Below are 24,441 nucleotides of genomic sequence, written 5' to 3'. Positions count from 1 at the left end.
TTGGGTTCTCAATAATTTTTAAGGCTATAAAGAGAAGTGGAGGTCATAAACTATGAGAACTGCTGACTTAGAGTTGTCTAGGATGTGGTTAGCTCTCAAAGTTGGGCTGGGTGACTCAGGATCACAGTTATCAGGAAATGAGGCACTATAGTTGAGATTAGCTATTGTCCCAGTTTAAAGATTTTGTTTATTTTATTTATTTGAGAGAGAGAGGGAGAGTGCGGGCGCGCATGTTTGGGCGCAAGCAGGGGAACAGCAGAGGGAGAGGGACAAGCAGACTCTGTGCTGAGTGTGGAGCCCAACTCCCTGATTCGATCTCATGATCCTGAGATCATGACCCAAGCCAAAATCAAGCATCAGATGTCCAACCCATTGAACCACCCCAGGCACCCTGCTCTTGGCCGTTTATGCTGTACTTGTTTCTGTTGTTTCAGAATTGCATGAGTTCCTTCATGCACGAGTACCTACTGTCTAGTCCACTTATATTATATGGAGGCTGAGAGTGCTAGGATTGGCAGTGAGGGACTAGAACTAAAGGCTCTTGCATTTAAAATAAGTAAGCAATAAGGTTTGCAAAGCCTGCTTATTAATAAGATCAGTATTCTTTTTGGATAAACTAATTCCCTTCTGGAGATAATCTTTTCCTTAAAGAGGAAGTGATATACATTATAGAGAAACACACTGGACTCTCTGGATTTTAAAAAGTTGCAAGATTTGGTCTTTCTTAGCAGAATATGCCTTTTTTCTTCTTTCTTTTTTAGAATATGCCATTTCTAATTATCTAACCTAGAATGGCTGAGATTGAGCATTTATGCTCATTGGCAGATTATCATCTTTCATGGCCAAGATATGGAAGGAACTCAAGGACACTTAAAGGGGAGTGGGAAATACAGGCTTCCAGTCATGGAATTAATAAGTCATGGGAATAAAGGGCACAGCATAAGGAATTCAGTCAATGGTATTGCTTTTTTTTTTCAGTCAATGGTATTGTAATAGCATTATATGGTGACGGTTGGTAGCTATGCTTGTGGTGAGCATAGAGCGTGTTATAGAGTTTTGAATACTATGTTGTACACTTGAAACTAATGTAAAATTGTGTGTCTATTATGCTTAAATTAAAACATTTTTTAAAAAGGGAAAAAAGAAAAGATCCAGTTATTTCAACTTGAAACAGAGATAAATGTCTATTTCACAGGGTTGTTAGATAATTAAATGAAAAAATACATGTGAAAGTATTTTGTAAATCAAGATACGTGACACCAATATTAGTTATTCTTGTGAGCCATAAACATTTGTTGAATGAAAGAACAAATAGCAGATGAAACACAAAATAAAACTTTATGGTTGTACTAAACTTCAAACTCATTCCTACTTTCAACACAATATAGATGAACCCGAATTAAAAGAATTAGATTCTCAACTTCAAGATGCTATTCAGAAGATGAGGAGGCTTGATAAGATATTGGTGAAGAGACAATATAGAGAAAAAGAAATTAAGAAGCAAGGTATAGACATGAGAATAAAGCTGTGGGAAGAACTCAAGGTAAGGAATGTTTACCATATGCTGACATGGAAGAAAATTTCCTCTAAGATGAGTAAAAGCATGGACTGTGGTCGTATCAGTGTAGTCTGCCTTTATGATTTATTTTGTGGAAGTAGGACAGTGGTGCATATATGTCTGTATTGGGTGGTGGGTGAGGGAGATAGTTTTCTTGAACTTGTCAAGGTAACTTAGCAGCATTCCAGATTTCAGGTACTGTTTAGACAAGTTCATTTTCCACGGACAGCACGGTAGACATCTCTTCCTGAGATGGGGTTTCTCCATCTCTGGAATAGAATGTCATGTGGCGCCTACATTCGAGGATGTATGTCTGCTTTTTCTTCAGCAAGCTTACAGTTTGGAGATAAATTCATAAATATACCAAACATTTAACCCTCTGCTGACCATTATTACTTGAGTAAACTTTTGTGACTAGGAAGTGAGGAGTTCACTGTGTCATATGCCGGTCAGGATCTCTTAGAAGCTGTGAAGTGCTTGTGGTCTGTGACCATGCTGTATTTGCTTCTGTTTCAGTACATTTCTAGTGCTCTGTTAATGTTCCTTGGCCTTCTTGGACCTTTTATTCTCTGTTGTATTGAGAGGTGGAAGTTGACCAGGTGTTTGCGCTGACTTGATGTATAGCCATTGGCTCATATTTGAACTTTGCTCCTTAAAGGAGAGCGCTTTTAAAGTAAGGAGTATTATAAAAACAGATTGGTTGTTTTTTATAAATTCCTCCTTGATTAGTTGTTGACTTCAAGGAAATTTCCTAGATGATAATATGAATTTAAAAAGAAATAATTAAAAATACATTTTTATAAGATTCCCAGGCAGGCCACGGGCTAGAAAGAAAGCACCAATCAAAATGCAGTGCTTTAAACTAGAGAAATGATTTGTGTAAATTTTAGCAGAAAAAGTTAGTCTGTCATTTACTCTTATTGAGTAACAGATTTTTACTTGTTTGGAAATAAGAATGATAACTGGACCCATAATAAAATACAGTATCAATCTTGAAATGTCTGAAACTATAATTTGATGATGTACCTTTAGGTTACTAATTAGTTATAGACATACTAAACAGAAGCTGAAGAAGATTTAACCAAGATAATCATTATGTAATGATAGACATATATTCCAACTCTATTGGAGACTATTAATTGCTAGAATTTTGTGGAAACAGGAACATTAATAAATTTCCTAACTAAAGAAATACAAATGAATCTTCTTTTTGTATGTACACGGTTTGGATTCCATGGAATTAAAAAAAATTGATGAGTATAATTACCTTCTTTTTCCATGTTTAAACTTGTTTCTCTTTTATTAGTTTGCAAAAACTGGTGAAACTTTGCAAAGTAATGAGGAAATGGAAAATACAAAAAAGTTTCTAGCTTTGACTGATGCATCAGAAGAAATTGCAGGTGAGTAAAATTTGTCTTTGTTTTTATCTCAAAGTTATAGATTATTTGGATTAAAGTAAGATTTCCAGTTCATCTGTTTTTTTCTTTTTCTAAGCCTAACTGTTCTTAGAAATGATCACATTAGGTGGGATTATATGAAACTATCCTGAGTGTAGAGAAGTTTCAGAGGCTTCTAGGGTTTGTATCTGCTCACAGGTGTGGGGGCAGCACAGTGAAAAACTGGGAAAGAGACAAAGTGTCTTTGCCTTTACTTCTGTGCCTCTTAGATACCTCTAGGCACCCAGTCTATGCAGACTGTCTCCTAACTGCCTAGAGTCCTCCCATGGAGGGTCCTACTCAGGCTTCTGCAACCCCTTTCATAAAAACCCATTACTGATTTGTCCTATTGCCTATTCTCTTCTAGTCTTGCTTTAGAGACCAACCAATTAATTGTGCACATTTGTACATTCCCACCTTGTGTTTACATGTATCTATGTTCCTTCTTTTCCTCCTCCTCTTCCTTTATCTTCTCTTCCTCCTTCTTCATCTGCAGAAGTATTAAAGAGTCTTGTAATCTGTAACTCACTTATATGGTGGTAAAAATTTTAGGGATTGGGAAGCAGTTGATATATTTTGGTGGGCCACTTTGCAAATCCTTTAACCTATGTCACGTAAGTAGTTCTCCGGTCCAGCTTGGGCATAGGACTCACTCTGAGCAAAGACCTCTGATTTCTCAGAGAATCCTGGCATTCATCTGTCTTTTGCAAAGTGAATGTCTAACATTGTAGAAGCCCAGGAACCTGATTCAGACTTCTGTAGCTGTTTAGCATGCGCTTTGATATGAATGAAATTCCTTCAAGTTTGTTTCTTTCTGGATCCAGGATTGAGAGCTTAGAAGCTGCTTGGGCCTGAGGGATTTGGGTTTGGAATATACCAAATGTTTCTACCCAAGAGGGTGGGTGCCTATCTGAGTTGACCTTTCTTATGACTAATGTCTTTTTTTTTTTAATGAGTCTTTTTGAGTTTCTCCTTGATAGCTCTATATCTAGATTGGCCTTATTGAAATTTACCTTTTGTATATCCTAATTAAAACACCAGTGGGGCATCTGGGTGGCTCACTGGGTTAAGCCTATGCCTTCGATCAGGTCATGATCCAAGGGTCCTGGGATCATTGAGCTCAGGAGCTCCTCATCAGGCTCTGCTCAGCAGGGAGCCTGCTTCCCTCTTCTCTCTCTGCCTGCCTCTCTGCTTACTTGTGATCTCTGTCCATCAAATAAATAAATAAAATCTTTAAAAACAAAAACAAAAAGACCAGAAACTCTTTGCCTGTTCAAATCATAGATCATTTACTTTCTGCTTCTTTTATTTTGTTATAGAAATAACACGTATGTAATCTGTATTAGAAAATATTGGTAAACAGGAAGAAAAAAAGTTGCCAAAATTCTTAACTTGCAGAGATAATGATTCTTGAGAGCTTGTTTGGAGGTTCTAGCAGGGGAGCGCAGCTACTCGTATACCCTTGACCGAAGACCGGTCCTCTCCTCTATCGGGGAAGGTCGTCCTCTTCGACCGAGCGCGCAGCTTCGGGAGGGACGCACATGGAGCGGTGAGGGAGGAAGGGGACACCCGCCTAGCCAGCCAGATCAGCCGAATCAACCCTGGCGATCAATGGGGTGACAGATGTCGCAGCCAGATCGCCCTCACATCCAGAGATAATGATTCTTAATATTTTTGCTTACTCTTTATTTTTTGAGACATTTTTAGTGCAAATATCCACATATATTTTAAAAATAGAAATGAAATCAAATTATACATATGGTATTTTGTGATTGGTTTTCTAATTTCTATCTTATGAGCACCTTTAGCTGTCAGGAACAACAAAGCTGTGCAGTAGTCAGTTTCCAAGATATTTGCCATCAGTTTCTTCTCTCTGTGTATGTTCATTCCAGTCCTCATAGAGGAGTCTATGTCTTCCTGGGCTTCCTTTTTCAGGCTGGGCTGGGCTGGGACTTCTTGAACTATTGGATTACAGCAGAAGTAATCCTACACCAATTCCAGCCCTAGCCATTAAAGGACTAGCAGTTTCTGGTTCTCTTCTTAGAAGGTTTACTCAGAGGAAAGCCATCCATCCTGTAAGGCGTGAGACAATGCTGAAGCTACTGTGCTTTGAGAAGTTCCTAACAAGCCACATGGAGAGGCTACACGGAGGGAGTGATGCTGGCCAGTTCCCACCTAGAGTGAGTTCAGTAGTGTCCCACCAGAATTCATGTCTCCCTGGAGCCTCAGAATGTGGCCATTTCAGAAATAGCATCTTTGCAGATTAATTAGTTAAGACGAGGTCATACTAGATTAGGTGCCCCCCCTTTAAAAGATTTTATTTATTTATTTGACAGAGTGAGAGATCACAAGTAGGCAGAGACTCAGGCAGAGAGAGGGGGGAAGCAGGCTCCCTGCTGAGCAGAGAGCCTGATGAGGGGCTCTATCCCAGGACCCAGGGATCATGACCTGAGCTGAAGGCAGAGACTTAACCCACCGAGCTACCCAGGCACCCTGTTTGGTGTTCTTAGAAGAAGAGAAGATCCCTGCTCTGGAGACTCCAGCCCAATGCAGCCACCCCAGCTGAGGCCTTAGTCATGGTGGAGCAGAGACAAACTGTTCCTGCCGTGTCCCTCAAATCACTGACCTACAGAATCGTGAGCATAATAAACTAGTTACTGTTTTGCACCACTAAGTTTTGTTTTGTTTTTTACTTTTTATTTTGAAATAATTTTAAACTTACAGGAAAGTTACAGAATAACCCATAGAGTGCTTGTTTACCCAGCTTCCCCTAACATTAGCATCTTGTATAAACCATAGTACAGTTGGCCCTTGAACAACATGGAATTGAACTTCATGGGTCCACTTATATGTGGATTTTTGACAGTACAGTCCTGTAAATGCATTGTATCTTCCTTATGATTTTCTTTTTTTTTATTTTTGAAAATTTATTATTCATTTGATAGAGAGAACATGAGTGGGAGAGGGAGAGAGAGAATCTGAAACAGACTTCCGTGCTGAGGTTGGAACCTGATGTGGGGCTCGATCTCACAATCCTGAGCTCATGACCTGAGCTGAAACCCAGAGTCAGATGCTCAACTGACTGTACCTCCCAGGCACCCCTGAATGATTTTTTAAAAACATTTGAAAACTTAAATTCAATTAACATATAATGTATTATTGGTTTCAGAGGTCCAAGCCTGTGATTCTTCAGTCTTATAGAATATGCAGTGCTCGTTACATCACATGCCCTCCTTAAAGTCCATCACCCAGTTACCCCATCCTTCCACCTTCTCTACCCTCCAGCAACCCTCAGTTTGTTTCTTACGATTAATAGTCTCTCATGGTTTTTCTCCCTCTCTGGTTTCATCTTGTTTTATTTTTTCCTCTCGTCCATTATGATCCTCTATTTTCTTTTAAATTTCACATATCAGTGAGATCATATAATAATTGTCTTTCTCTGATTGCCTTGTTTCTCTTAGCCTAATTCCCTCTAGTTCCATCCATGTCATTGCAAATGGCAAGATTTCATCTTTTTTAAAAAAGATTTTATATTTTTTTAAGATTAAAAAAATTTTATTATTATTTTTTTAAATTTTTGTTTATTTGACAGAGGGAGATCACAAGTAGGCAGAGAAGCAGGCAGAGAGAGAGGAGGAAGCAGGCTCCCTGTTGAGCAGAGAGCCTGATGCAGGGCTTGATCCCAAGACCCTGAGATCATGACCTGAGCAGAAGGCAGAGGCTTTAGCCCACTGCGCCACCCAAGCACACCAAGATTTCATCTTTTGATGGCTGCGTAATTTTTCATTGTATATATATATACCAACTTCTTTATCCGTTCATCTCCTGATGGACATGTAGGCTCTTTCCATAGGTTGGCTATTGTGGACATTGCTGCTATAAATACTGGGGTGCAGGTGCCCCTTAAGATCACTACATTTGTATCTTTGGGTAAATACCCAGTAGTGCAATTGCTGGGTCATAGGGTAGCTTTATTTTCAACTTTTTGAGGAACCACCATACTGTTTTCCAGAGTGGCTGCACCAGCTTGCATTCCCACCAACAGTGTAGGAGGGTTCCCCTTTCTCCACATCCTCACCAACATCTGTCGTTTCCTGACTAGTGCATTTTAGCCATTCTGACTGGTATGAGGTGGAATATCACTGAAGTTTTGATTTGTATTTCCCTGATACTGAAGGATGTGGAGCATTTCTTCATGTGTCCATTGGCCATTTGTATGTCTTCTTTGGAGCAATGTCTTTTCATGTCTTCTGCCCATTTCTTGTCTGGATTATATGGTTTTTTGTGGTTTTTTTTTTTTTTGGTGTTGATTTTTATAAGATCTACATAGATCTTGGATGCTAGTCCTTTATCTGATATGTCATTTGCAAATATCTTCTCCCATTTTACTGGTTGTCTTTTGGTTTTGTTGACTGTCTCCTTTGCTGTGCAAAAGCTTTTTATCTTGATGAAATCCCAATAGTTTGTTTTTGCTTTTGTTTCTATTGCCTTTGGAGACGTGTCTAGCAAGAAGTTGCTGCACCCAAGGTTGAAGAGGTTTCTGCCTGTGTTCTCCTCTAGGATTTTTTTTTTTTAGTATTAAAAAATTCTATTTATTATTCGAGTGAGAGAGAAATAGAAAGTGCACATGCGAGAGAGCACAAGCAGGGGTGGAGGAGCAGAGGGAGAGGGAGAAGCAGGCTCTCCGCTGAGCAGGGAACCTGACAGGGGCTTGATCTCAGGAGCCTGGGATTATGACCTGAGTAGATGGCAGATGTTTAGCCAACTGAGCCACCCAGATGTCCTACTCCTCTAGGATTTTGATGGATTCCTGTTTCACATTTAGGTCTTTCATCCATTTTGAGTCTACTTTTGTGTGTGGTGTAAGGAAGTGGTCTACTTTCATTCTTCTGCATGTGTCTGTCCAATTTTCCCAACAACATTTTTTGAAGAGACTATCTTTTTTCCATTGTTTATTCTTTCCTGCTTTGTTGAGGATTAGTTGACCATAGAATTGAGGATTTATTTCTGAGTTTTCCATTCTGTTCCATTGATCTATGTGTCTGTTTTTGTGCCAGTACCATAGTGTCTTGAGGATGACAGTTTTGCTATAGAGACTGAAGTTGGGAATTGTGATGCTTCCAGTTTGGGTTTTCTTTTTCAACATTCCTTTGGCTATTTGGGGATATTTTCTGGTTCCCCTTGAGATTTTCTTAATAATATTCTCTTTTCTCCAGCTTACTCTGTTTAAGAATACAGTGTATAATACTTATAACATATAAAATATATGTTAATTGACTATTTACATTATTGATAAAGCTTCTAGTTAACAAATAGGCCATTAGTAAAGTATTTGGGGAGTCAAAAGGTATACATGGATTTTTGACTATGTGGGGAGTCAGCACTTATCCCCCATGTTGTTCAAGGGTTGACTTTACCATGATCAACACTAAGAAGGTAATGTTGGTATAATACTACTAATTAAAATATAGGCCTTCTTAAAATCCCACCATTTTACTTTTTATTTTCTAGTTTCCAACCCAGGATCCCATTTTGCATTTAGTTGTCATATTTTCTTAGTCTCCTCTAATTTGTGTTAGTTCCTCAGTTTTCCCCTGTTTCATATGGTCTTGACACATGTAGAGAGTACTTGTTAGCTGTTTTGTAAAATATCCTTCAATTTCAGTTTGTGTGATGTTTCTCCTTATTTAGGTAGAGGTTATGCATGTTTGGCAAGAATACTCCAGAAATAACGGGCTCTCACTCAGTCACACTGAGGGTACTGAAAGTTAATGTCTTATATCACTGGTGATGGTAACCTTGAAAACTTGGGTTAGGCTGGTGTCTGCCAGGTTTCTCTATTGTAAAGTTATTAATTTTCCTTTTATAATTAATAAATATCTTGGAAGAGGTACTTTAAGATATGCAAGTATCTTGTTTTTCCTCAAACTTTTGTCCACTGGTGTTAACATCTATTAGTAGATCTTGCCTGCAGTAATTATTATTGCTTGGCACTAAATTTTGGGTGATTTTTTTAATGTAACAGTAGACAACTGGAATGATTTACGTCAGCATTTAAAAATTTTTGAAAAATTTGGGTATAGTTGACATACGATGCTACATTCATTTCAGGTGTACAACATGGTCGCTCAACAAGTTTGTACGTTATCCTGTCTTCACCACAAGTATAGCTCCCATCTGGCCTGGAACATCACTATTACAGTATCATTGACTATATTTCTTATGCTATGTCAGCATTATTTTTAATGACTTCTTACAAGGACATACCATAATAATTTATTTAATTAATATTGTGCTGTTAAACATTTAGATTTTCTTTGTTTTTCAGTTTTTTTCAATTATACATAAGGCTGTGATAACCTTCTTGGGTAATTATTCTTATTATGACCTGCAGTAATTGAAAAATTAGGTTGAAAACTAGGTTGAAAAAATGGTCCCCTGGGAGATCAAATCTGTAGATCCACATCAGATCCCTAGAAGCTGTCAGTGTTTCCCTATTTGGAAAAAGTATATTTGCAGATGTGAGTAAGTTAAGGATTTTAAGATGAGGAGATAATTGTGGACATGGAGGAGGGCTCTAAGTGCCATCATGAGTACCCTCATAAGAGGAGGCAGAAGATGAAACACATGGAAGAGAAGACCATGTGCAGGAGGAGGCAGAGGTTGGAGACCCAACAGTGGATTTAATAGTTGTTTTAAACTTCACTTATTCCAAATGGAGTTACAATTTGTATCTCTGTGATAATTAAGGAGGTTGAATATTTATTCTTTTAGCCATTTTGTGAATTACTTGTTCTTTTGTAAAATGAGGTGTTCCTTTTTATTGATTTGAAAGAGTACTTTATGTATTAAGGATACTACTTCTTTGACTATAATAAATACCAAAAACATTTCTTTTCTAACTATTTTTAGTTTTTTTTTTTTTTTTTTAAAGATTTTATTTATTTATTTGACAGAGAGAAATCACAAGTAGGCAGAGAGAGAGAGAGGAGGAAGCAGGCTCTCCGCTGAGCAGAGAGCCCGATGCGGGACTCGATCCCAGGACCCTGAGATCATGACCTGAGCCGAAGGCAGCGGCTTAACCCACTGAGCCACCCAGGCGCCCCACTAACTATTTTTAGTTTTGTGGTATTTCTTTGCTCACCCAAACTTAATATTTTTTTATTTAGCTAAATCAGTCATTTCTTCTTCTTCTTCTTCTTTTTTCATTGATTGTTGCTTTGCTTAAAAAGACATTTTCTAGGGGCGCCTGGGTGTCTCAGTTGGTTAAGCAGCTGCCTTCGGGTCAGGTCATGATCCCAGCATCCTGGGATCGAGTCCCACATCGGGCTCCTTGCTTGGCAGGGAGCCTGCTTCTCCCTCTGCCTCTGCCTGCCATTTTGTCTACCTGTGCTCGCTCGCTCTCCCTCTCTCTCTCTGACAAATAAATAAAATCTTTAAAAAAAAAAAAAGACATTTTCTAGTATAAGATGACATGAAAATGTACCTGTGTTGGGCTCCTGGGTGGCTCAGTCAGTTAAGCTCTGCATTCAGCTCAGGTTATGATCCTGGGGTCCTGGGATTGAGTGTCATATTGGGCAACCTGCTCAGCAGGAATTCTGTTTCTCCCTCTCTCTCTGCCCCTCCTCTGGCTTATGCTCTGTCTCACTCAGTCCCTCAAGTAAATAAATAAAATCTTAAAAAAAAGTGTACCTGTGTTTTCCTTTAGCATAGTTATTATTTTATAAAAAAGTAAAATACTAATCTAATTAGAACTCATTTTGTTCTGATATATGAGGTAGAGAGTTGATTTGATGATTCCCCCCCATTTTGTTAGCTAACATCAAAAGATCAGAAATAACAGAAATAAAAGCAATGAATCACCAAAGTAGTAATCAGTAAAAGTTTATTGTGCACACATCAAAAAGGCAGCTTGTAAACTGGAAACACTAAAACCAAAACATGGAATGAGGCTTAGGGACATTTTGTTACAAAGTAGAATGGTTACTTCATATCAATTTTGGAGAACACTTGAGGTTTCACTTATGATTTCCAGAGACATAAGCAAGAGTTGACCCAGGTCAAGTTAGCCTTGCAAAAGAAGCTAAATTAAGTTTTGTTTATATGACTAAGCTGGTTTTGTCTGCTCAGATAATTTTTAAGGCTTGTCTCCATTTGTTGTTGTTTTAATTTAAATTTTAGAAGATTTTATTTGTTTATTTGACAGAATGAGAGGGAGCACAAGCAGAGGGAGAGGGAGAAGCAGGCTCCCTGTTGAGCAGGGAGCCCTATGTGGTGCTCAATTCATGAGATCATGACCTGAGCTGAAGGCAGATGATTAACCCACTGAGGCACCTGGACAAACCCCCCCTTTTTTTTTAATTTGAGAGAGAGAGAAAATGAGAGCAAGTGAGTATGAGCATGAGTGGGGGGAGGGGAAGAGTGAGAGAGAGAATCGCAAGCAGACTCCCTACTGAATGTGGAGCCTGATGCAGGGCTCCATCCCAGGACCCTGAGATCATGACCTGAGCAAAAATCAAGAGTTGGCCACTTAACTCACTGAGCCACTGAGGTGCCCCCAGTCTCATTCGTTTTTTATTTTAACACTATTTATCTCAGTACCTTTTATTGGATAATCCATCATTTCCTCACTTATTTGAAATGCTGACTTGCACTAATTGGGTCTCTCTCCAAATTTTCTATTCTCTTCCATTAATATTTCTATCTGTGCTGATGTCAGTATTATACTTTTTAAAAAAATTATTGTAGCTTTGTAATACATTTTATTAGGCAGGTATATTGTCTTTTTCAAAAAGGTTTTTGCAATAACATGTTTTTTTCAAGCCTATTTTTCTCTTTGAGAGTTGTTTAGCAGGGAGTCCACTATTTAAGAAAAAAGACTGCAAAACACCTCTAAGTTTTTAGGTTATCGAAGGCTATTTTATTAACTTCAATGTCTGAAGGCTATTGTCTGAAGATAATCTGTCTTGAAAAGTATGATTTCTTATATTTTCTTTTATGTCTGTCAGTAATTCTGTACCTTCATAGAACCAAGACTGCATTCATTTTTCCAAATAAGGAACATGGACAGTATCAGGAATATAATTCTGGATGTAATAGTATCTCAGCATCTGTATTTCAGTAAGTAGAGCTAAATGCTGATTTCTCTAGTGGATGTTGCATTTCTAAGAGGTGGTACCTACCTCCCTTGGTTGACTCTGGAGCAGGAACTGTGAAACGGGATCCATGTAGCTTTTTAAAAAAGTTTTAAAATTATTTTTCAAATTATTTATTTATTTTTTAAATTTCTTTTCAGTGTTCCAGAATTCATTCTTTATGCACCACACCCACACTCCATGTAGTACGTGCCCTCCTTAATACCCACCACCAGGCTCACCGAACCTCCCACTCCCCTCCGCTCCAAAACCTCAGTTAACTCCTCAGAGTCTACAGTCTCTCATGGTTCGTCTCTTCCTCCGATTTCCCCCAATTTTCCCCAACTCCCCTCTCCTCTCCCTTTCCACATGTCCTCCATGTTATTTTGACATTAACCTTTTCTGGCACAGAGTTCACTACCGAATGAACTTTTCGGCCTTGCCGGGCAAGACTTTTGTTTTTTTGTTTTTTTTGTTTTTTAAAGATTTTTTATTTATTTATTTGACAGAGAGAGATGACAAGCAGGCAGAGAGAGGGGAGGAAGCAGGCTCCCCGCTGAGCAGAGATCCCGATGCGGGGCTCGATCCCAGGACCCTGGGATCATGACCTGAGCCGAAGGCAGCGGCTTAACTCACTGAGCCACCCAGGCGCCCCAAGACTTTTGTTTTCATTTGTCTTGTCTTCACCATCAGACCAGAACCATCAAATACACTTCACCTTTAAAGCTCATGCCGTGTGTATTTGGCTTAAACCGGTAGAGCTCCCCGTTGTAGCTTTGGAGTCACGTGACTACTATAGGCCTTGCAGACATTTGCAGTAATGTTAGATTAGTACCAATATTCTAACATGGAAATTAGCTGGGCTTCGTGAGCTGAAAGCTGGAGTTACCAGGGACTGGAAACCTATGTTCAGGGAGAATCACTAGTTTAAACATTATCGTGTTAGAGTTTCAATGTTTAGATTTTGAATTCTTAGTCAGTTATTATGTATTGGCAGTATTTATTGTGCTCAGAGAAGACAAGATGCAGAAGTAGGGTCAATGAAAAAGGACTGGGAGTTAGAGACACTGTTAGGTGAACCGGATATCTATTGGTTTTCACTCTTGCTGCTCTCTGTAGCTCATGCCAGACTGGTGTGCCCAAGGGGAGGGACGGTGTTATTTATTATTATTATTATTATTATTATTATTTAATGACTGGTCTTTTAGAAAAGACAAATTCCTTAGTGAAATTTCCTACTGGTTTTTAAAATCATAGGCATATATATATATTTTTTCCTATAGGCATATTTTTAACAGTGACATGTATCTGATTTTTAAACATCTTAAAAACCAAAGGAGATATTTACTTTGGACTACATTATTAGGCTAATTACACATTTTTTTCTTTACATTTTACATAACATAGTTATTACTTCATTCCCAAAGAGGAAACTTTTGGAATTTTCAGTCTAAGAAAGGTATTATTAGCAGAGGATTTTCACTGTATGTATAAATGAGTAGAAATGTAAGAGTCCAGTCTGACCACATAGCGGTGATTTTAGTCTCTAATTCCTCATATTACAACATAGTTGCGTATTATAAAATAAAAGTACTTACATTCTTCCATTCTGAGACTAATTTCTTTCCCATGTTATTCACTGAACTTCGGCTACCTTCCTAAATTAAAAGAATGAAATTAAAACAATTATTTTGTTTAGCTGTAAGTGTTAAAGTAAAATGTTTCTATAAGGCTTATGGAAACAGAAATTTTTTACCATGTCCCATCCCTAATTTTTTCTTTATTACTGGCAAAGCACAAAGCTCTTATAGATAATCCAGTAGGTGGCAGCATCTAGTTAAAATACGCACATTAAAAAGTAGAGTCTCTGAATTTAGAGCCAGATTTATTAGACTTGAACTTCATTTTTTTTAATTAAAAATATTTTTTTAAAGACTTGAACTTTAAATGCATATCTATAAACATACCCAAATCTCCCTTCCGCCTCTTTTCCTTTTAAAAGAAGAGAGAGAAATTCTTAGGATGAATATTCTTCCTTATCTTCCCCAGTCATTTGCTTAATCTTTTATTTATGAGTAATTTGAGGGACTTTGGGCTGGTGGTAAAATGGCAACTTCCAACCAGATCTTCAGGCACGAAATACATCTTAGCCCCATCTGACATCACAAAGAACCAACAGCAAAACAAATGAAAAGATCTGGGTTGTTGAGTTATGTATCCAATTTTATTGATAAATATAAATTCAAGTGGGGCCTTGACACCAAGAAAAAGAAAAAAACCATGTTAAATTGACTTTATCTTTTACCATATTTTGACTTGGTAATCCAGAGTTAATAACCTCAACTTTAACTATTGAGATGCTGAAGTAGGTAATATTGCACTTGGTAGAGAGATTAAAAAAGTCTTTCCACCCCATTTTCAGGGACCACTTTTAAGTTTTTATAGAGAAATCTTGTGAAAATCAAAAATCCTTGCCAGACCAGGAGTTTCCCTTTAGTTTTTAGCATTTCTCTGACAGATAGAGACAGAATTCTGTGCTCTCTGGGGCAAAGACATCTAATGATAGAATTATTGTTGAACATCAGTGTTTTTGATGGAATTTATTCCTTTTTCCTTTGTTACATTGGCTTCTGTGATTCCAGCTCTAAATTTATAAATGCGTGTAAGCACAACACTGCAGCCTCTAATGATCTGAAAATACCTCGCTGAAGTGCTGTTCTGTGAAATTCAGGTATATGCCACTTCTGCTCATGGAAGTTAAGCTTGAATATTCCAAGAAAACTTGGTAGTTTCTTTCAGCTCCGATTTGCAGAGGACTGAGGGAGAAAGACAATTGTGGTAATCGGAATGGTTAAGGATTTTTTTATTTTTTTAAAAATTAAATTATTTATTTTCAGAAAAACAGTATTCATTATTTTTTTTTTACCACACCCAGTGCTCCATGCAATCTGTGCCCTCTATAATACCCACCACCTGGTACCCCAACCTCCCACCCCCCCCCGCCACTTCAAACCCCTCAGTTGTTTTTCAGAGTCCATAGTCTCTCATGATTCACAGACACTTCTCCAATCAAGACATACAAATGGCTATCAGACACATGAAAAAATGTTCATCATCACTAGCCCTCAGGGAGATTCAAATTAAAACCACATTGAGGTATCACCTTACACCAGTTAGAATGGCCAAAATTAACAAAACAGGAAACAACATGTGTTGGAGGGGATGTGGAGAAAGGGGAACCCTCTTCCACTGTTGGTGGGAATGCAAGTTGCTGCAGCCTCTTTGGAGAACAGTGTGGAGATTCCTCAAGAAATTAAAAATAGAACTTCCCTATGACCCTGCCATTGCACTCCTGGGTATTTACCCCAAAGATACAGATGTCGTGAAAAGAACGGCCATCTGTACCTCAATGTTTATAGCAGCAATGGCCATGGTCGCCAAACTGTGGAAAGAATCAAGATGCCCTTCAACGGACGAATGGAGAAGGAAGATGTGGTCCATATACACTATGGAGTATTATGCCTCCATCAGAAAGGACGAATACCCAACTTTTGTAGCAACATGGACCGGACTGGAAGAGATTATGCTGAGTGAAATAAGTCAAGCAGAGAGAGTCAATTATCATATGGTTTCACTTATTTGTGGAGCATAACAAATATCATGGAGGACAAGGGGTCTTAGAGAGGAGAAGGGAGTTGGGGTAAATTGGAAGGATTTTTTAATTTTAATTTTAATTTTTTTTTATAAATTAAAGCCACTTTTTTTTTAAGATTTTATTTATTTATTTGACAGAAAGAGAGAGAGAGAGAGATCACAAGCAGGCAGAGAGAAGGGGAAGCAGGCTCACTTCTGAGCAGAAAGCCCGACACGGGGCTTGATCCCAGGACCCTGAGATCATGACCTGAGCTGAAGGCAGAGGCTTAACCCACTGAGCCACCCAGGTGCCCCTGGATTTTTTTATTTTAACCTCTGTTACAGTCTTAGTCTCTTGCCATTGTTTCTGCCTTCACTTGTTGCCTAGCAATGTGTTTTGTATTCTCCAAAGTGGTTATTCCAAATGCTTACTGTGTTTTTAACCACCTGTTTTTGGCAAGTCCTTCACTCTGGCCTGCTTACTGTCCAGAGAAGACAACCACCCAGGTGGGACTCCCTTCCGCATTTTTTCCTTCTGTCTCTAAACTGCACTCTGTTCTCCTTCATCCCCTGTCTTTCTTACCATAGATTGAAGAAAGATGCTGTTCTTCAAGGCCAAGGTCAACAGCATCCCATCCCTTTCACTCTGCCCCTGGTTCCTGATCCATCCATCATTCTGTGACACTCACCTAGAGCGTCTGTCGGTCCTGTCTCCTTCCCTTCAGCTTACTATGATTCAATCTTGTCCTAAAACAGAAAGAATCATCAAACCAGCCAAACATACAAATAAGATTTTATAAAGACTTAGTGTTGAAATTTATAAATACGTTTCGTTATCTAATATTTAAACTATCATCAAGTTTTTTCTATCTTGACAAACTTATTTAATGTTTTAAAATCAATATATTTGTTTATTTTTTTAAAGATTTAATTTATTTACTTAGAGAGAGAGAGAGAGTGCAAGCGAAAGAGAGTGAGTCAGGGCAGGGAGCAGCAGAGGTAGAGAGAGAAACAGGCTGACCACTGAGCAGGGAGCCTGATGCCAGGCTTGATCCCAGGACCCTGGGACCATGACCTGAGCTGAAGGCAGATGCTTAACCAACTGAACCACCCAGGAGCCCCTAAAATCAATACATTTAAATACTATATGAGTTTTATTTTTGGTTAGTATTTCTTGGTTATAAAGGATTATTCTTTTAATATAGTACCAGATTTGAATAGCTGAATTTATTCAGAATTTTTGAGTCTATATTCATAAGTGAGATTTGCTGTGTGTGTGTGTGTGTGTGTGTGTGTGTGTGTGTATGCGTGCGCGCGCCCACATGCATATGTGTTCTGATGTTGACGGTAGAGGTTGGGTTGGGAGGGTGTGTGTATATGCTTTGTTAGGCTATGTTAACTTTATAAAATGATTGGGGCTGTCTGTTCATTTATTTCTATGCTTTGAAATTGTTTATATAATGTGGGGATTATCTGTTCCCTAAAAACTTGAAAGATTTCACTGGAAAAACCATCTGGTTCAAATAATTTCTTGGAGGCAATTCTCTGACTCTTTTCTCAACTTCTTTTATATTTACTATTATATTTCAGTTTTCTAGTTTTCTGAGTCAATTCTGGCAATACATCCATGTCAGTGAGATTTCAAAGCATCCATTTCACCAAGATTGAACATTTTACTAATAAAATTTCATAGAGTATTTTAAAAGAAGAATTCTCTTTATTGTTTATTATGCCACATTTATTATTTCTGATTTAATTCCTGTTTTCCTTCTCTCTTTTCTATCTAAAAGTTTTTTTTTAAGTTAACTTTTTTTTTTTTAAATTTTTTTTTTTTTTTTAAGATTTTATTTATTTATTTGACAGAGAGAGATCACAAGTAGGCAGAGAGGCAGGCAGAGAGAGAGAGGAGGAAGCAGGCTCCCTGCTGAGCAGAGAGCCCGATGCGGGACTCGATCCCAGGACCCTGAGATCATGACCTGAGCCGAAGGCAGCGGCTTAACCCACTGAGCCACCCAGGCGCCCCTTAAGTTAACTTTTTTAAAGCAGAGTTTTAGTGAAAAAACCCAATCTGAAAAAGCTTCAGAAACAGGCTTGCGGATGTCCACCTTCTCCCTGTGTCCTCACGACCTTTTCTCTGTGCCAAGGGAAGTGGGGAAAGGGATAAAGATATCTCTGGTGTCTTTCCCTTTTCTTATAAGGTCACATTTCTATTAGATCAGGGCCCCACACAGCGACCTTATTTAGCTTTGATTATCTCCTTAAAGGCCCTGTCTTCAAATACAGGCACACTGAAGGTTAGGGCTTCAACATATACATTTTGGGGGGATACAGTTTGGTCTATAACAATATGATAAAAGCAGCAGTGTTATAAATTTATTTCCAAATATAGCTTTATCTCTAAAGTGCATTCTTTCGTATGTGGTGTTATCACTGTTCTTTATATATTGTTATTGTGTTGTTTTCTTTTTTTTTTCTTCTTATTTTCTTATTGATCTAATAGTTAATTGGAAAATTAGGGTGACTTTACCTTGTTCTCCAGAATTTTTTATAAGCCCTATATTTTAAAAGCTAATATAGAAATAATATGCTTTGATATTTTGAATTTATTGAAATTAGAGTCTAGTAGAATGGTTCTCAATTCTCGGGGACATTTGGGTATGTGCATTTTTGGTTGGCATCATGATGTGTCGTGGGGGAGGGCTTCATGTAGTTCATAGGGTTAAGAATTTCTAGATCTCGATGTTGTAGGCCAGCCATGAAGAACTGTGTGTGTGTGTGTGTGTGTGTGTATGTGTGTAAGAGAGAGAGGGAGGTAGAGAGAGAGAGAGAGAGAGAGCATGCAGAGGGTGAATTTCAGGCCCTGTCTCCCTCTAAACATGGCTCATTGCCATTGCTGCCTTGCGGCTATCACATGTAAGTGTGGAGCACTGTATGTGGAGTCTACTTTCAGAGTTCCAGGTATTTAGTGAGGCAGAGCCCACTATTCTCTGGATTTCCTCATTTTCTTTGGGGGTTTCAATCCAATTTTGGGATGTCATCTACTTTCAAGGGAATCTGTATTAGGGAGCAGCCTCCCACTTGGGTCGCTCATGTCTACTCTAACCTCATTTCCTCTGATGCTGTTCTAGATCCTTCTTCACTGTCTGGGATGGGTTTTAGTTTCTTCCTTAGTTGGCAGGAAACAACTTAAATCCCATCCCAATGTTTTTCCTTTAAGACTTTTACTTAAAGTGTGCTCAGAGGGCACCTGGGTGGCTCAGTGGGTTAAAGCCTCTGCCTTTGGCTCAGGTTATGATCCCAGGGTCTTGGGATCAAGCCCTGAATCAGGCTTCTGCTCAGTGGGGAGCCTTCTGCCTCCTCTCTCTCTCTGCCTGCCTCTCTGGCTATTTGTAATCTCTGTCTGTCAGATAAATAAATAAAATCTTAAAGTGTGCTCAGTCCTTCAAACTCTGACTCTTGATCTCTGAAGAGAGAGTTTTTTTGGTCCCCACATAAATATTTGTAGTGAGGAGAGGAATTTTTAAAAATTTCCTATTACATTTAATTTTGATATAATTTCAGATAAAGTTTCAAGAAAAGCACAAAGAATTTTCAAAAGCCCTTTATCCAGATTCTCTAAGTGCTAACATGTTGCCACATTTGCCTCTGTCTCTCTACATGTGTGTCCCCTCTATCTCCCTCTTCACACAAGAACACTTGCCTGTGTGACCCACACGCACTTGTCAGGAAGTCAGCATTGATTCACTACAATTATCCAGTCTACGGTTTTCTTCATATTTGGTCAATTGTCCTGCTAAAATCCTTTCTATCAAGAGAAAATTGATAGATCAAAAGAAAACTGGTCTTGTATTACACTGCATTGTCATGTCTCTTTAGTCATTCTTGTATTTTATGACACTGGCATTTTTGAAGAGTATAGCTTGATGTTTTGTAGACCATTCTCCAGTCTGGTTTGTTTCTATTTCCATAAGATTAGGTTCAGGTTATGCATTTTTGGCAGGAATCCCACTGTGTCCTCAGTGGATCCTATCAGAAAGTGCGTGAGGTCGATTGTCTCATAACTGGTGAGGTGAACCTTGATCACTTGGTTAAGGTGGTGTCTGTCAGGTTTCTCCACTTAAAGGTACTAGCTTTCCCTTTGTACTGAGTAAGTCATCTTGTGGGGAGGTACCATGAAGCTATTGTATCATTCTTCAAATTTTTACCCACTACTTTTACCATCCATGGATGATTCTTACATGAATCAATTATTATGATGATGGTTACCCACTGACTATTTTCTAATTCCATTACTTCTTCTATAGTAATCCATTTTGTTTTTGTTTTACTGTAAGGAAGAGTTTTCTAAAGGAGGACTTTGGAAATTCAGAAAATGTGTTTTCTTTTCTCTTGAGGAGTTATGCTCCTGCAGTTGAATAACTGACTTTCAAAACTGTTGTCCTTAAGCTCAAAGCTGAGCTGTGAGGCCTTTTGCTCTAAGCTGTGCCCATCTTCCATCTGAGGTTTGGAGTGTACAGAATACCATTGACACCACTGGTGAATAGCCACAGGATCACAGGAGGAAGTTTAGCCTAGGAAAAACCCTTAGGTGAAAATTATCTCCAAATATCACTTTGCTGTAACAGTTTTTAGTATTGTGAGTTTTCACATCCTTGTGTCTTTCTAGGTGCTTCTATGTAAAAGTGAGCGAAATTGCCAATAAGAAAGAGTTATAGGATCAAAAATAAATATATTACCTCTTGAAAAGAACTTTAAACCTTTCTGTCTTTTACACAAAAGTAGTTTACCCCCTCCCACCCAAGGCTTCCAACACTGATTTGCTAGATTAACTAATCAAAGATTATACAGGATTAACATGGTAATGTCAGTCCCAATGATGCTTTGAATTCATTGTTTTGAATTCCAAATTAGGGAACTGGAATTGATACATTTCTTTTTACCCTCAGACATAGTATGTTTTGAATTGGGTGATATTTGTGTGTGGGGGTGAATGTATCTTCTGCCAACTTCCTTTGCCTATGTCATCTTTAAGAGGGTGGTTGAACCAGGTTTGTTTCAGAGATAGAGTCTCTTGTGTTAAGACCTAGAGACTTAGAAGGAAAGGATACTTGTTTATGTTAGCAGTTTCTTGCAGATATACAGCATCTACATTAGCTAATGGGAGAAAATAAAATCAATTACACTGAAAGAAGAAGAGTTGAAAAAAACACAATTTTCTTATTTCTTTATGGGTATTAGCCCAAGAGCACAAATCCCAAAGCTATCCCAAAGAAAGAAAGCTAACTGCTTAGAGTCTCCTAATTTTCTCATTCAAATGTATGTTTTTTTCTTAATGACCGTATATCTGAAATCTTTATTTGGGGATCTAAAAGAAAAAAAAATACAAGGTTATTCAGTGTGCCTATTCTCTGTATTATGGACGTTGGAATTTTGGAGTTAATGTAATATTTTAAGATACCCTTGTACATTCTCTTTGCATAGAAGTCCTAGGGAAATGCTTTTTGACTATCTTGATTTTCTGCTGTTTGTTTCAGTGGCTGTATATAAAGATGATTATCATTTCTACCTGGAAGTGACATTTAAGAAATGTGTATGTGGAGGGGATTGAGAAATATTGTGGAGAATGTTAGATCTTCCTTTTAAACAACTGTTCGTGTAGGCAACTTACTTATTTTGTGTATTAAACAAGTGATTTTTTAAATTGGTAGATGCTGGTCCCTATGAGCATGAAGACATCTTTTTCTCAGTGTTTCACACTCAGCTCCCTCCAGAGGAATATGAAAACTGTATACAGAAAGTCAATCAAGGTATGTTTTAATTTGTGTGTTTTAGCATATTGTCACAAGAAAATACTAGCTATATGCAGAAATATTCACAGATGAAATCATCTGATGTGATTTAATCCAGAGGTAGGTAAATGGAAGTTAAGGTTCTAGATGAAACAAAATTGGTCACGAGTTAATCATTTTTGAAGTTAGTTGTTGAGGGTTTATAATACTATTCTATTTTTGGATATTTAGATTTTATATAATGAAGAGTTAAAGAAAAGCTGGCTTCAAGTAACTTAAGCTAGAAAACTAGCTTAAGCAAAAAAAAAAAAAAAAAAATTATAGAAATAATGCTGGGGGTAGACAGCTTTTTTTTGATTCCCAAGCGCATATTCTGTGGTTAGTCATGAGAGGGAGACTCACTTTCAAAATTGTGGAAAAGACAACAACCGATCCAGGTTGGGTTAGGTGCCTACCACTGGTCCAACCAACTCATCCAACTGAGCAAGAGTTGGTGTTAATATAGGAATGTGGCAGCTTCGACTGTTGGTCACCACCAGGGTGGAGAGGAGAGGACCTTGCTAGTTGGATGGTTCTAACCAGACAATCCAATGTTTTTTACTACAATTAATTAATTAATTAATTAACTAATTTATTTATATCTATTTGAGAGGGAGAGAGCACGAGAGTGAGAGAAATTGGGAGAATGATTTGGGGAAGGGGCATAGAGAGAAGCAGACTCCTTGTGGAGCAGGGAGCGCAACGTGGGAAGGGATCCCAGGACGCTGGGATCATGACCTGACCTGAAGGCAGACGCATAACCCACTGAGCCACCCAGGTGCCCCTAAGAAACTGTTTTAAATGTAGACATGAATGCATTTAATTTGAGTTATTTTAATGTTGTATTGTTTGAGTATATGAAAAAAACTGAATGAATAGACTTCGTATTTCAGCTTAAAAGACTATTCACAACTTGGATTATGGGGAAAATGTTGCATATTTTAGATTTAAGGAGGCCACTCACCAAAACTCATACTTTAACTATTGGTAGTTGACTAAAAAAGTGACCTATTAAAGAAATAAAATCCCAACGATAAAATACAGATTGATTTGCCTAGAAACTTGTAACTTAAATTTGAGTGAAACTTTTTTCTTGCCCAAATTTATTTTTGTTTGAAAAGAATTTACATCCAGAGATCTTACCCTTTTGCTGGTTCTTTCCAGCTATTGTTATCAAAATATATTCTCTAATTATTAAATTTGAATGGAATCTTTGACAACGAGGTGTAAATATACCAACTGACTAGCTCCCTTAATCCTTATTGTTATACCCCCTCTTAAAAAACAAAGATAACTTTTAAGTAAACCTTGTCTGGATTGAGCTGCTGGCTGTTGTTTTTCCTTTTGGACTTTAATGTGGCAGTTTATCCTCTTTTGTAAGGTGGGGACTCCGTTTGTCATTTAGGAGTTTTTAGAGCTTTAAAGAAGCAGTCACGTGACCTTGTTTTAAATGCTTTAAATGTGACCACAGTGAAAACAAGCTATTTAATGTAGGAAATAAGAGTTCATCTTGGGGCGCCTGGGTGGCTCAGTGGAGTAGGCCGCTGCCTTCGGCTTGGGTCATGATCTCGGGGTCCTGGGATCAAGTCCCATGTCAGGCTCTTTGCTCAGCAGGGAGCCTGCTTCTCTCTCTCTCTGCCTGCCTCTCTGTCTACTTGTGATCTCTCTATCAAATAAATAAATAAATAAATCTTTTAATTAAAAAAAAAAAAAGAGTTCGTCAGTATTTTTCTTACCCTTGTTTTGAGCACCCAGGGTCTGAACAACCCAGAAGTTGACTCGGGCCTCTTTTCAAAGGTCGAGAAAAAGTGACAGACTGAGATGAGCTCTCAGGGTCTGCACAGATGGGATGTCAAACATCCAGAACGGGGGCATCTGGGTGGCTCCGTGGGTTAAGCCTCTGCCTTCGGCTCAGGTCATGATCCCAGGATCCTGGGATTGAGCCCTGCATCCAGCTCTCTGCTCAGCAAGGAGCCTGCTTCCTCCTCTCTCTCTGCCTGCCTCTCTGCCTACTGTGATCTCTGTCAAATAAATAAATAAAATATAAAAACAAACAAACAAACAAAAACCATCCAGGACCCTTATGTCCAGACTTCGCTTAAAAGACAGGTTTGAACAAAAAGTTACTGTTCAGAGAGGATGATGGGATATTAATAGAATCAGGAAATGACTCTAGTCTTTAGGGAAAGTTTTGTTTCATATAAAGAATGAGATAAAATATATTGTATTAATTAACTTCATCAGAGTATAGTTGACACACATATTACACTAATTTCAGGTTACAACGTAGTGACTCAACAAGTTGACACAGTAATCTATGCTCACTGTAAGTGTAGCTCCTGTCACCATGTGACACTATTATGATCCCATTGACTATATTCCTTATGCTGTGCCTTTCATCCCTGTGATTTAGTCATTCCCTAACTGGAAGCTTGGATCTGTCACTGCCCTTCACGCATTTTGCCCATCTTTCCACTCTCCTCCCCTCTGGGAACCATCATTTTGTTCTCTGTATTTATAAGTATGATTCTGCCGTTTGTTTCTTTATTTATCCATTTGTTTTGCTTTTTAGATTCCACCTATGCATGAAATCATATGGTAATTATCTTCCTCAGATTCCACCTATGCATGAAATCATATGACTCATTTCACTTAGCATAATACCCTTTGGGTTTACCCATGCTGTCACAAATGGCAAGATCTTTCTCTTTTTCATGGTTGAGTAATATTCTAGTGTCTATATGTGTGTGTATCATGTCTTCTTTATCCATAAGAATAAATCTCCATATGTATTAAGTTTCTGGATTTGGAATTTAGAAGTTTTTCTATATGTGCTTTTTTTTCTTATATAT

The 24,441-nt window shown here is 38.2% G+C and overlaps 1 protein-coding gene across 1 annotated transcript in view; it reads left to right on the top strand.

Annotated features, from left to right (window-relative positions):
• FSIP1 (fibrous sheath interacting protein 1) overlaps nucleotides 1–24,441 on the top strand; it is a 181,387-nt gene that overhangs the window by 14,855 nt on the left and 142,091 nt on the right. The window contains exons 4-6 of the mRNA XM_059371172.1: nucleotides 1,389–1,543; nucleotides 2,865–2,958; nucleotides 21,470–21,568. Coding sequence (XP_059227155.1) covers nucleotides 1,389–1,543; nucleotides 2,865–2,958; nucleotides 21,470–21,568 — 348 coding nt within the window. The remainder of the gene's footprint in view (nucleotides 1–1,388; nucleotides 1,544–2,864; nucleotides 2,959–21,469; nucleotides 21,569–24,441) is intronic.

This window comes from Mustela nigripes, chromosome 13, assembly GCF_022355385.1.
Source record: "Mustela nigripes isolate SB6536 chromosome 13, MUSNIG.SB6536, whole genome shotgun sequence".
NCBI lineage: Eukaryota > Metazoa > Chordata > Mammalia > Carnivora > Mustelidae > Mustela > Mustela nigripes.
This window is presented reverse-complemented; position numbering and strand designations above follow the sequence as displayed.